At 35.5% G+C, this 13764-nt stretch overlaps 2 protein-coding genes across 3 annotated transcripts in view; one reads left to right on the forward strand and one right to left on the reverse strand.

Annotated features, from left to right (window-relative positions):
- The window catches only part of LOC126251448 (pre-mRNA-splicing factor ATP-dependent RNA helicase PRP16), a 197771-nt gene that overhangs the window by 85552 nt on the left and 98455 nt on the right, over positions 1 to 13764 (reverse strand). The window lies entirely within an intron of this gene.
- LOC126251449 (uncharacterized) lies at positions 319 to 7422 on the forward strand. Of its 2 annotated transcripts, XM_049951877.1 has the most exons (6): positions 319 to 475; positions 992 to 1083; positions 1911 to 2069; positions 2149 to 2339; positions 2422 to 2511; positions 7171 to 7422. In XM_049951877.1, the coding sequence occupies exons 1-6, from the start codon at positions 462 to 464 to the stop codon at positions 7252 to 7254; spliced, it is 630 nt and encodes a 209-aa protein (XP_049807834.1). In that variant the 5' UTR covers positions 319 to 461; the 3' UTR covers positions 7255 to 7422. The 2 variants fall into 2 exon arrangements, with proteins under 2 accessions (XP_049807834.1, XP_049807835.1); XM_049951878.1 differs by lacking the exon at positions 319 to 475 and having other exon boundaries at positions 1019 to 1083; positions 1743 to 2069.

Raw genomic sequence — 13764 nt, forward strand, 5'->3', positions numbered from 1 at the left:
AATAAAAAATATACATCTAAAAAGATTTTTCAAATTTTCATTGAAATTATACAAATTAATGGTCATTGAACCCTTGTCAGTTTCTAGTTTTTAAATAATTTCAGAAAAGAACATATATACAGTTCTTATAATATGAGTTTAAGTGCAAGACTGCTATCACAAGACTAAGGTGATTATCCTGAAACACACAGAAGATATGACATACTTAAATTCCGCTTAGAAGGTACAGATTATAAAGTTAAGATAGCATCCTGTTATCTGATGCATGGCGGTTTAAGATATCTCAGTTTTACTATCTGCTTAAATACACACCTTCATTGATAGAGCAGGTTTTGAGATGTGCGGCTGCATTAAGACAACTTGTCTTTAGCTTCAGTTTAATTGAAAACTTGTGTCTTGTGTTCATCCAGTAGCAATAAATTTATCGTTACAGACACTACAGTTTATCAGTGGAACTAACCATGGACATATATATGTAAGTTACAACACTGTCAGAATGTTCTGAACTGGCTACATTTTTTCTTGACTTCTGTGTAAAGTACTATGTAAGCTGTTATCATCCCCGAGAAAAACCAAGTAAACATTGGAAAAATTAATTGTATTAAATATAGCAAAACAATTTTAACAGTCTACAAATTCACAATGTTGGAAAGTGTTTACAAAATAGTGTCTAAGGAATAATATTGCATTTTTTCAAAAAGTTGTTTTTAATGGTAGCTTAATGAGGATACATAGAACTCTGTTAAATAATGTAATTTACAGCATGTACAACAAATATTCAGAAAATAGAATGCTAAGAGATATATAGTTCTCATTCAGCTAGCAGCTTTGAAGGTAACAGATGTAGTGTTATGTTTGCCCTCTCCGTTAGAGTGTCTGAGTTAAGTGATGTTAACTAGGTTGAGTGGCAGAGAGAACTGCGACGCATGACAGCTACCAGTTGTTTTCAGGACTGTTTTTGTACAGTACCTTATACATTTTTCTCTTGCAGGTTTGCCTTTACAGCACTGCCTCAGTCAAAAAAAGGAAGAACACAAAATAATATGGGAGGGAAAGGAAAACAAAAGACCACAAAAATGAATGGTGAGCTATTTTCATAAATACATAGTAACATTATTATAATCTCCTACAATAGGGGTGCTCTGTGTACAGTGTATTATTATTAATGATATATAATGATATATATATATTTCTTGTATAAACGTAATGGAGGCTTTTTTTTTTTTTTTTTTTGAACAGTGCAGTGGCTAATTTTCTGGTAACTGTACATCACTGACAAATGTACGATAAAAAGGCTTCAGTTGCTCGATGCTTAATTAAATAAAATATGTTACAGCATCAAATAAAAAATGCAATACTCTTGTTACACGGTTATTGTTAAAGACACTAATATGACTATCAATACAATGAGCACACTCAGGAGGAGGAAAAAGTGGCAAATGTATAACATTCTGTGTTTTGTAAAGTGGCAAATTATTACAGGAATGCTCGAAAACTATTTGTAGTTAGTAAAGTGTACATGGCTACAAAGTATGCAACCTATTCTTGTCAGTTAATTCAATGGATCATTAGCACGATAAATCACAATGATGCGATGGGAACAGACATCTGGGACAATTAAAATTCTTATAAATGAAGCAGCCAATTGTGTTTGCATACTTTAGAGCTTAAAATAATGTTTACTATGGCAAGACACATGTTCTTTTTCACATTAATTAAGTCGCAGTTTTCTTTGCTTTTAGATATAACGCAATATTGAGGTAATCTTGTGTTGTGTGGGTAAGAGATAAGATATACCACTTCCCTGATAACAGAGGCTTGTCAGCCGGTCCGAACCAATAGCCTGTCTTTTGTGATAGGTGTGTTAGAAGTCACAGTCCACTCTGAAATTTGATACATGACTTGTGCAGGTACCGGGAAAGTGTCAACCATGAAGTTCACTGTGAGGACTACATCTAAATGGCTTTCAGGTGATGAAAAAAGGGTCTTCTGCAATGTTATGGAAAGTGGTGACATTATAGAAGTGCAAAATGACACCTTACATATATGGGGTATTGGCATAAAAACAAGTAAGTGATATACATAATTTGGTTTTTGCACTTTTAGTATTAAATTTAAGTGCTATCTTATTAAATTTTCATTTGACAGAGACCAAAGATGGAAACAAAATAGAAGTTGCTTATTATAAGCCATCAAATGAACCAAATGTTATGGGTAAAATAGTACGAGAACCACTGGAAAACTTTTGGACTGAAGGTTCACAGATCAGAATAAACAACAGCAGTGACAAAACACATCAGCATCATAGTGAGGAAGAAGTTGTCCAACGAGTGGAACATGTAATATAAAACTGTTACAAAAAAATTGCTACAAATGATAGCAGGTTAAGAATCATATTTCTAATTTTATTTATTTTTACAGGCACTTCAACACAAAAGCAGAAAGTGGCATAATTCTGAACACTTTGCATTCTGGTGTCGACATGGAGAAAAACTGACAGACAAACGACAGGTATGAAATTTTACTTTAATTAAGTTCATTATTTGTGAGATGGAAAGCAAAAAGGACCTCCTGTCAAAAATTTTGGGTTTTGAGCTCATGTAATTTTTATGTTCAAGATAAAATTCGGAACATAAAAAAATAGATCTATACCTTTAAATCTGAGTGAGTTAAAAGAGGTTTAAAGTTTCACTTTATCGCCACTGATTAATTTGACATATTTATGAAACAAATTTTGCTTCTATATTACCCTAAAAATGTCCTCTGTCAAACAGTAAAGACTTATTTAAGTTAACATTAAGAGGTTAACCTCTTCAGACCTAAAGCACATTACAGTGTACAAAAATTTAAAACCAAATAAATGACTTCAAATTGGAAAAAATCAGTGTACTCCACAATGTCCCCCCCCCCCCTCCCCCAAATATTCACAAAACCCCTAAATATAAATTACGGGGATCCGATATTTTATAGTGGTCAAAAGATTTGATTTTTCACTATTAAAATACTTGCGTTGGTAGCTGTTCAAGATCGTCCACAAAAAGCATTTTTGCCTCTCCTCTTTGTCTTTTGTTCTAGAATATCTGGCTGGGCAGGTTCCTCCTCGAGCTCCTCACTGTCAATGACTTGAGGTTCTGCTCCTGTATCTGCTTCTACTTCGGGACACTTTCTATTTCTCTTCACAACAGATCCTATTTTTAAAAAGGCAGTATTTTCATTGTCTTGTCATCCCTGCTGGAATTACTGCCAAGAAACCAAACAAGCCCCTTTTCTTTGGCAAAGATGCAATGTGCAAAGATGCAATGTGCAAATTCATTTCCATCCATGAACATTTTGCAGTGTACACCACCTTTGTAACTAATGATGAAATCAAACTGAATATATTTACTAAATATATTCAGTTTGAGTTCATCATTTTTATGTGAGGCACTTCATTAGCAATGTTATTCTTTAAGAGGTTTAGTCAGTCATATGTATTCACAGCAACTTCACCTTTTTTGTTCTTAGTAGCAACAGCAGAGTTAACATGTGTTGTAGGTGTGGGGTTTTGTTGCTAAAGTAACATTAACTATCAGCTGGGATTTTAGGGCTGAAAACTGCAGATTGGTAACATCTGTAGGCATTTGTAACTCTCATATAAAAAGGGACCATTTGTCTTGTTTGGCATTATTGTAGACATAATACATTCTTTTTTTTATACACAGATTCTCTGAGGTATTTAAAGTGCCGATAAAATTTAGGAAATACTATTTTGTGAACCACTGCATACACATCACTGAGCTTTCCAAAAGTGGTCTCTTGTTACTTCTCTGTAACAACAAGAGGCCTTTTCTCAAAAGACTGACATCAATTGCTTTTAATGATATAATTGTCTCCTGTTGGATTCAAACAACTTTCAAATGATATAAGTGTGTACAGAACGAAGTAAATTACAACAATATGCAAAAAAGAAAATAAAACAATGGAAAATCCAGGATGGAATAATGACAGTATTACGAAAAGGATAGTTGCTATTTGCCTAGCGGAGATGCTGATTCACAGATAGGCCTATCTGTGACTCAGTATTCTGCTATGTGGTGACAAGCAACTATCCTTTTCATAATATTGTCGAAAAAAGAAAATAGGCATTTTAGACAACCCTGAATGTTTTTGCTTGTACCGAAAATTTTACTTCTCTGACAAGAGGCCCTTTTTCCTTTCCATCTCGCATTTATGGATGCTTTTTTTTACTGAAACAAGTGCAGTGGGAAATGTTAACTTCATATGTTGTTATTGAGGTAACAACAGGGTCTGCATATTTGCTACATTTTTTTGTAATATACAGGACTGTGATCTTCAATGTTATTATCTCTGTCATTTTTACATTTCTGAGAATTGCAGGTTCAGTGATGATAAGTCTTACAATGGTGTACATGTTAGACAGCTTGAATGAAAGACAGCTGAGCAATTATTATTACACAAGTACTTGAAACGGATGAAAAATATAGAATAATTCACATTAAAATCATTTACCTAAAAAATGTACAGATTAAGAGAAAGTGTGGCTTTCTTTTGTTTATTGTTATCAGACCTGAATACCTTAAACAAGCAAGACTTGAATTTTGGCTGAACAAGTAAAAGGCAATAGTATTGTTTAAATTACATAACAAAGGGGAATTACTCTCTTTGAAATTACATATGATGAATTATTATTAAACCTACAGTATAAATTAGCCTAACAAGTGGAAAATATATACATTTAAAAGAAATTATGATAATGAAGCTGCATTCAATGAAAAGACAGGTTGAAACACCTTTGCACATTGCTATAGTTGTTCCTACTGGAGAATATGCCCTTGCTTTCTTCTGTGCTGAGAGTTGGTTCATACAGTCAGATACAGAAAGATGTACAATTTAATGTCACATACGGATCACAATACAACTTGATGTTTTTCACAAGTAGAAAGTATTTTCAGAGGGGACTGTCACAGTACTATCAGCAAAAACTGTAGGACCAAATACTTGCTGTATCCCAAAAACTTGTATCTGCAGCCTACTATCACTTAACTCTGAAGCCACCAACGAAGATATTTCAAAACAAAGGGAGTATTCAAATATTTTGTGATTAAGCAGTGTTTCTTGAACAATAAAAGTGCACAGCGTCACACCTAGTTCAAGTCTTTCTACTTCAGTTTAATGACTTGTTAAATGAGGTAGTGCTTTACACACATGAAACACTGTATGTAACTTCACATCCTATTCCCCATTCCATTCTTCAACACTCTACAAGATAACATAAGTTCCTCATACTCCATAAATAAATATTTAAAAAAATTAACATTAAACAGTGTAACATTCTCTTTAGAAGAATTTCCTATTCTTTATGAGTACTATCCTTTTTGAAAAATGAGTTCTTTTCTATTTTTAGGCGTTACATCAAAGTTCAATGGGCTAAAGCATTGATGAGTTCAAAGTGTTGCAATGTTAATTAAAATTTCTCCATAATCTAGGTTGAGCAATGTAAAAGAATATGTAACTCAATGTTTAGCTTAAATTTTTAATTTCCATGTGCATGAACCACATATCTTCCACTTTAGGGATTGTTTATAACAGCTTCTGTACTTTTACGCAAGGTTTATGATGTAATAAGATACATTGCTTATAAAATTATGTATCATCAATAACTTTCTGTGCTGCTCCCACAAAGGAGTAACATCACTTTTGCAACATTATATTTGAAGTGTTGGCAGAAGAGCCAACACCGTGTTGCTAGAGGAGGCCGAAATGCACGCGTTTAATTACACGCAGACTGGCGTGAGGTCTGGAACAATTAAAGGAGTTGAGTCTAATAAGAAAAGAACATAGTTCTTGGAATACTTAACTTTAATCCATAATTGTAGAACATCACTCTTGATGATACATGCTTCACAATATAATTTCAATATTAATTGAATACGGCGCCTTGCTAGGTCGTAGCAAATGACGTAGCTGAAGGCTATGCTAACTATCATCTCGGCAAATGAGAGCGTGATTGTCAGTGAACCATTCCTATGAACGTCGGCTGTACAACTGGGGCGAGTGCTAGTAAGTCTCTCTAGATCTGCCGTGTGGCGGCGCTCGGTCTGCGATCACTGACAATGGCGACACGCGGGTCCGACGTATACTAATGGACCGCGGCCGATTTAAAAGGCTACCACCTAGCAAGTGTGGTGTCTGGCGGTGACACCACAATATTTATATGAATTTTAATTTTATTTTAATTCTGTTACTGTCTATGAACTGTTTCCTTGTTATTCTTTTTTTATTATCAAGTTCCACAAAATTTTGGAAAACTCACCGGCAAACATAATAATGAAACACTATGAGTGACATTTCATTAAATGTTATGCTTTTAGCATACTGTGTTGATCTACGTACATGATATCAAAATGGGAAACATAACTATTGATGGCCGAACAAAGTTGCTCAGTAACGGTCAGTGTTTGGCATGAAGTCAAATGTCTGCATTCCATCATGTTTTGCTCTCTTCTTGACAGCTTAACATATGTATAAGAAGTCACAAAAAAGTGCAGATAGAACCTATTCCTCATTATTGCTAGTTAATACAAACTCGTAATTTCTTTCAAATATTGAAACACTATTCTCAGTTCAGGTAAATGTCAGATTTATTTTCAATTTTGAGCTTATAAATATTAGGTATTATCTCTGCTGAAACAGCGATGACTGATGATAAAAGAAACATACTAATAAAACAGAAAGAAACCTCTTTGGAATAAAAAGAGAAAAAACAAGAAAAAGAAAACAAAACTGCTGTTCTATTATGCATATGTGTGAAAAATTAAGAAACATGAGATGTTATGAAGCAAAAGAGGTGTGCAAGTTTGCTTTTTGGAATAATATTTGTACATGGAATAATGAAATCCACTGAAATGATGCTGCCTAGTTAGAGTAAGTGCATCGAGAAATGTGCATGCAGTTCTTGCTCCTCCAGACTCATCATTAATTTTAAATAATCTATACACAAGCAAGACAATTATTCTGCTTACAATGCATGTAATATGAAACACTAAGGCCTCAAAATGATTTGAACTAAATGAATTCCTACACATTGTACAAACGTATTAATTAATAAAAACTGATCAACATAAGTGTGGTTTTATAGCAAATTTTTAACATAAAATTATTTATTTGCAGATGTCTGATGTTGCAAAGTGGGGGAGTTTGTCTGCATCGGCTGGTGTGTGGATGTTTATGAGAAAGAGACACAACACACAATGAATCCTGTGTAACAATATTTTTTTCATCTCTCATCTTATTTAATGTCATTTGCACATATCTGTATATCACCTGTATATAGTTTCTATCCAATTCAACTTTGTCTTAGGTGTATTTATTTTTTATTTTTTTTACTACTGCAGATGATTCAATAAATTGTACATATGAACAGATTAATTGTTTTCATTTTACAAATTTCTATAACAAACACAATGTAGCTGGAGATAACTTAAACATGAAGAAATTTGTTGATTTAGCATTTTCCACTCACTAATAAGCAAAGGAATCCTTTGTAATGAAAATAGTATCTTTAGAACATCTATTAAAAATTCAGTATTTTGACAACTACTTGAAACTATATATACATAATGTCCTTTGCTAACTAACTAGCTTGCAATTATCAATATTTCTCTTTTATCAAAAAAGATGCATAACATGAATGTAATATAAAAAGACCAGTCCAAAAAGATTTCAAGGTCTTTACATTAGTACAGAAGGTAGTTAGATTCATGGCTACGTTTGTATTTAACGCACTTCCGCAGTGTATAAATGTCTTTTTAGTAATATAGTGGAATTTAAGTGTAAGGTAAGACTTTCAGTTGCGCAGCTTGTTTTAATATAATGAAGAGTATCCTCACATGGACTCTTCAAATGAACGTATTACATTATAGCGTAATTCATATTAATATTATAATAAAGCTCGTGACGCAAGATATTAGTGATCTCCTTAACAGAGCATGCTGGCCACTTTGTCACACTGCAGATGTTGTAGAACTGATACCAGACAGTCATGTGACCCTCCAATGGTGACGCAAGTCATGGCAGTGAAATGCCAGCTGATTGTATGGAATTTAGTACAGTAAGATGTTTGTAGAATGCACTCCTTCAACAAGCAAATTTCTAAACATACCTGTGTCCTGCATACCAGAATATGGTGGACATCATGTATGGACGACCTCAATCCCTATCATTTACAGCAGATTCAACATCTTTGAGAAGGAGCTGAAGAAAGATGAACACTTCCCTGTAAATATGAGATGCAGTACGTGCACATTCTAGTCATCAGGTGACCCATAGTCTAAACCTAACACCCTCGGGAGATGGATTGGCATAAACTGTCACATTTCTTGACCACCTACGTCCCTGGTCCTACCTCTTCAAATTTTTGCCTGTGGGGATGGTAGAAAGGTGAAGTCTACAAAGAAAAAGTAAATACAAAGTGATGAGTTCGTTGTTCACGTTATGAACTTTGCTGTCCTCGTATAAGGAAGTGAAGATGACCTCACAAGAGTTACATATAGCGTTGCAAAGAGAATTCGAATGTGTAGTCAAATTATAGTTGGAATTAATGAAAATCAATTTTGGACTTCATCATTTGTCAGTGTCTAACACATTCTGTGAGTATTTGCTTAGGTTACAATGTAACAGCTGTAGCTCTGTAACGAATAAAAATTGCACAAATGTTATACTGATTTTATTCAAATTAGTCAGTACTACCACCTCCTAAAATATTCACTATTCTTCCTGAAACACACTGTAGTACAGAAACACTGTTTTCAATTTTAGTGGTTTGGAAGGACTAGAATAATTCCTAATTAAGTATTTACACTGGGAAAGGTTTCTGTGCTGTGTACAGAAACTTTAGATTATATGATAAAAAAAACAGCTAACAAAACTTTTTATGACTTACATGAGGCTGCTCTGCCCTCTTTGATTTCCTTCATAATTAAAGGATTTGAAGGTCAGTGATCAGACATAAATTTTCTAATGCAGTACAAAGCAATTCTTAAAGGCACAAGTAAAAATCAACCTTTGAAGAATAGAAAATATTTGACAGCTATTAAAACAATCACCCTTGTGTTGACCCGTAGGTTGCAGGACATGACTACATAATTTAAACTGCGTGACATTCTCAGCTTGGAAATGCACGCTTCACTATATGAATGCATGGGGTCCAATTTCTAACTAACAGATGGCTCTCAAAAGTATTCTAAAATGAAGCATGGCCACAAATATAATGTGGCAGATGATCGCACCAAACAACCAACATAGTGAAGCAATTAGTCTAGGTGATGATGAGGAGGGTTTGCAAAGGCTTGCTGATACTCTTTTCAACAGTGATAATGAAGTATGTGATTTGCCTTTCAGTGATACAGGTATGAAGAACCACAAGCACTAGTTCAAAGAAAATATATTTATGAACATATTGATGAAAGTGATGATAATGATGAGTGTGCACTGGCCTCTTCAACACATGTTCATAGTATGACACAGGCTAAACAAAGTGAATGGGACTGGAAAAAAACTGATAATAATCTTTTTATTCTTTTACATTCTATGTTTGAAGTGAGGCTTGTGAAAATTTGTTTAATAAATGTACATGCAGCATGTGAACTATACATTTTTAGAATATATGGATGGGGGGGCAATTTTTCGAACAGATTTTTGATGAGATTAATGTCTATGCGAGGAAACAACTGAACAATAAAGATGGCAGAAACATTGCTTATATGAGAAAACAACTGAACAACAAACACAGAAAAAGAAGCTGAAAAGGTGATAAATTGTTTGAAATTATGCTAGATGAGATTAGGGTATATTTTGCATTACTTATCCTGATGTCACAATTGCAAAAATCTAGAATGAAATTGTACTGGTACAAAAATAGATCTTTGGAGACAGCTATTTGTCATGACACGATGAGTAGAGAGGGATTCAATATTATTTTGTATCATGGATGAAAAGAAAGCAGACTGAAGTGATATACAGAAAAAAGTAGGGCCCATCATTTAGTATTTTCTTTTAAAATTTTTGAATTATACTTTCCTTACCAGGACACAGCTGTAGAAAAAAGTCTAATGAACTTCAGAGGCTGTCTTTCTTATGTTCAACGCAATATCCATACACGTGCAACATTTCGTGTACAGGTCTAAAAAATTGTGAATCTAGTTCTGGTTACTGCCTCTCTTTCAAAATTTATACCGGTGATGACGTGACAGGTCCTATCTTTCTGGGCAATTCAAATATAGTGCTAACATGTGTAAACCATAGTTGGATAAAGATTGCACATTACTTATGGATAACTGGCATTCTTCCCTTGACTTATTTACAAGACTAACAAACAACTAGACAAATTATGGATGTCCATCCTACTTGACACCATGTTGTCTCCCAAACAACACAGTGTTCAGCACTAGTAACAATGATCTCACAATAAGTGCGCCAAGGAAATTTGATACTCTTTTGGCAGTGGTGGCGCCTGAGGATGGCGGTATTGTGCCGCTGAAACTGGTCGTGTGAGACAATGAGGACATTCTCAATATACAGCTGTGGCGGTACTTTTTCTCACACAGATAGACAAATGTTGTAGGCACTTAAGACAAAACAGAATAGAACATGTCTCAGGACATCCCCTTTGGAGGAGTGGCGGAAGGGGGGAGGGGAAGAGGAGCTATAGACAACACGAGAGGTTGTCCTCTTACATATATTGCGTGTGAAGTGGCACTATAAAGATGTCTGGTTTTTGTATGTTAAACATGAATCTGTTGACATGATGGGAAAAGACAAACCAAGAAGACAGAAAAGTCAGACACCAAGAGACAAGGCAATAAAACTAAATTACCACTGAACATCAGAATCGAGTAGGTCACACAACCCTTCAAGAAAGCTCTCTTTCCAGTCACATGATGCAGAGTGAAGGGATACACATCGGAGTTGCTAACTGTGGTGGGGTGCACACAAGGATTTTTTTTAGATTAGGCAACTCTCTATCCAATCCAGATAACGATAGCTGTATGAAACCCAGAAGTATCAGGGTAAGATCAAAAGAAATGCCTCCCACAGGTGAAAATATTAAAATCCTAATGGCTAACTACTGAAGCATTTGCAACAAAGTGCCAGAGTTTGAGGCGCTCCAGAAAAAACAGTGAAGCTCGCATAATACTAGGTACAGAAAGCTGGTTGAAGCCTGACTTTCATAGCAGTGAGATTTTTGGGGACAAATTAAGTGTGTATCAAAAGAATAGGCAAATGGGAAATGAAGGTGGTGTATTTGTCACAACAGACAGGAAACTCAAATCAGATCGTTGGGGCAAGACCCACTATCAGTAATGGGCATAAAATGATAACTGGATCCTTCTATCACCCACCAGACTCATCTCCTGATGTAACTGAAAACTTTAGAGAAAACCTCAGTTCACTTGTACGTAAGTTCCCTGTTATCACTGGAGGAGATTTTAATCATCCAACAATGAATTGGGATAGTTACAGTTTTGTTAGTGGTGAGTGGGACAAGACATACTGTGACATGACACTAAATACTTTCTCTGAAAACTACCTAGAACTGATAGCTCGAAACCACACTCATGATAGAAGTATACGGGATCTAATGGCAACACACAGACCTGACCTCTTTCAGGACGTCCACACTGAAACTGGTGTCAGTGAACATGATGCATTGAGGCAACAGTGATTACCAAAGAACAAAGGACAACTAAAACAAGCAGAAAGATGATATATTCATTAAAATAGATAAAAAAATCAGTAGCGTCATATCTCAATGAGGAACTTGAAACTTTCAGTGCAGAGCAGAAGCATGTAGAGGAGCTATCGCTCAAGTTTAAAAGAATAGTTGACCATGCACTGGAAAAATATTTACCCAGTAGAACAGCTCATAACTGGAGGGACCCTCAATGGTACACAGTCACTGTAAGGAAACTTCTAAGGAAGTAGAGATCATTGCATAATAGATGAAAAACAAAAGCATAGATGAAAAACAAAATCATAGAACTATAGACAGAAAGATACTGAATAAAGTGTGCTTGAATGTCAAGACAGCAATGTGTTAAGCCTTCAATAACTAACACAGCAGAATATTGCCAAATGATTGTTCACAAAACACAAAGAAATTATGGTCAAAACCCAAGGAAATTATGGTCAATGTCAAGCCTGTTAGTGGCACAAAAGTCAGTGTCCAGTCCTTAGTGAATGAGACAAGAACTGAAATTGAGGGCCGCAAAGCAAAAGCTGAAATGCTTTACTCTGCTTTCAAAAGCTCCTTTACAAAGGAAAACCCAGCCAAACTGTCTCAATTTAATCTTCCTACCACTGAAAAGTTGAGTGAAATAAGTGTTATGGTCAGCAGTGTTGATTATTAAAACTGATCACACCTCCAAGGCCTGGTGGGATCTCTAACAGATTCTATACTGAATGTGTGGCTAAGTTAGCCCTTGTTCTAACTATAATCTATTGTAGATCCCTTGAACAAAAAGCCTTCCCCAGTTCTTGGGAAAAAGCACAGGTCACACTCGTCTACAAGAAGGGTAGTAGAAGTGATCCACAAAACTACTGTCCAATATCCTTGACATCGATTTATTATAAAATCTCAGAACATGTTCTGAGTGCCAACATAATGAGGTATCGCAAACAGAACAACCTCGTCCATGCCAACCAGCGTGGATTCAAAATATATCAAACATGTGAAACACAACTTACACTTTTCTCACATGACACATTGAAAGCTTTGGATCAATAGAGTCAGGTAGACGCAGTATTTCTTAATTTTCAAAAAGCGTCTGATTCAGTGCTACACCTATGCTTATTGTCATAAGAAGGGAAAGCAGAAAGGTGGATGGAGTATATAGAGGGTCTCTACAGGGGCGATGTTCTTGAGGATGATATTATGGAAATGGAAGAGGAGTTAGATGAAGATGAAATGGGAGATATGATACTGTGTGGAGAGTTTGACAGAGCACTGAAAGATCTGAGTCAAAACAAGGCCGCTGGAGTAGACAACATTCCATTAGAACTACTGACAGCCCTGGGAGAGCCAGTCCTGACAAAACTCTACCATCTGGTGACCAAGATGTATGAGACAGGTGAAATTCCCTCAGACTTCAAGAAGAATATAATAATTCCAATCCCAAAGAAAGCAGGTGTTGACGGTTGTGAAAATTACCGAACTATCAGTTTAATAAGTCACAGCTGCAAAATACTAACGCGAATTCTTTACAGACGAATGGAAAAACTGGTAGAAGCCGACCTCGGGGAAGATCAGTTTGGATTCCGTAGAAATGTTGGAACACGTGAGGCAATACTGACCCTACGACTTATCTTAGAAACTAGATTAAGGAAGGGCAAACCTACGTTTCTAGCATTTGTAGACTTAGAGAAAGCTTTTGACAATGTTGACTGGAATACTCTCTTTCAAATTCTGAAGGTGGCAGGGGTAAAATACAGGGAGCGAAAGGCTATTTACAATTTGTACAGAAATCAGATGGCATTTATAGGAGTCGAGGGACATGAAAGGGAAGCAGTGGCTGGGAAGGGAGTGAGACAGGGTTGTAGCCTCTCCCCGATGCTATTCAATCTGTATATTGAGCAAGCAGTAAAGGAAACAAAAGAAAAATTCGGAGTAGGTATTAAAATCCATGGAGAAGAAATAAAAACTTTGAGGTTCGCCGATGACATTGTAATTCTGTCAGAGACACCAAAGGACTTGGAAGAGCAGTTGAA

Source organism: Schistocerca nitens, chromosome 4 (assembly GCF_023898315.1).
Source record: "Schistocerca nitens isolate TAMUIC-IGC-003100 chromosome 4, iqSchNite1.1, whole genome shotgun sequence".
Lineage (NCBI taxonomy): Eukaryota > Metazoa > Arthropoda > Insecta > Orthoptera > Acrididae > Schistocerca > Schistocerca nitens.

Coding starts and splice junctions, on each gene's coding strand:
- LOC126251449 (XM_049951877.1), top strand. Junction 2,070..2,148: donor GGGTATTGGCATAAAAACAA/GTAAGTGATATA, acceptor TTCATTTGACAG/AGACCAAAGATGGAAACAAA. Junction 2,512..7,170: donor AACTGACAGACAAACGACAG/GTATGAAATTTT, acceptor ATTTATTTGCAG/ATGTCTGATGTTGCAAAGTG.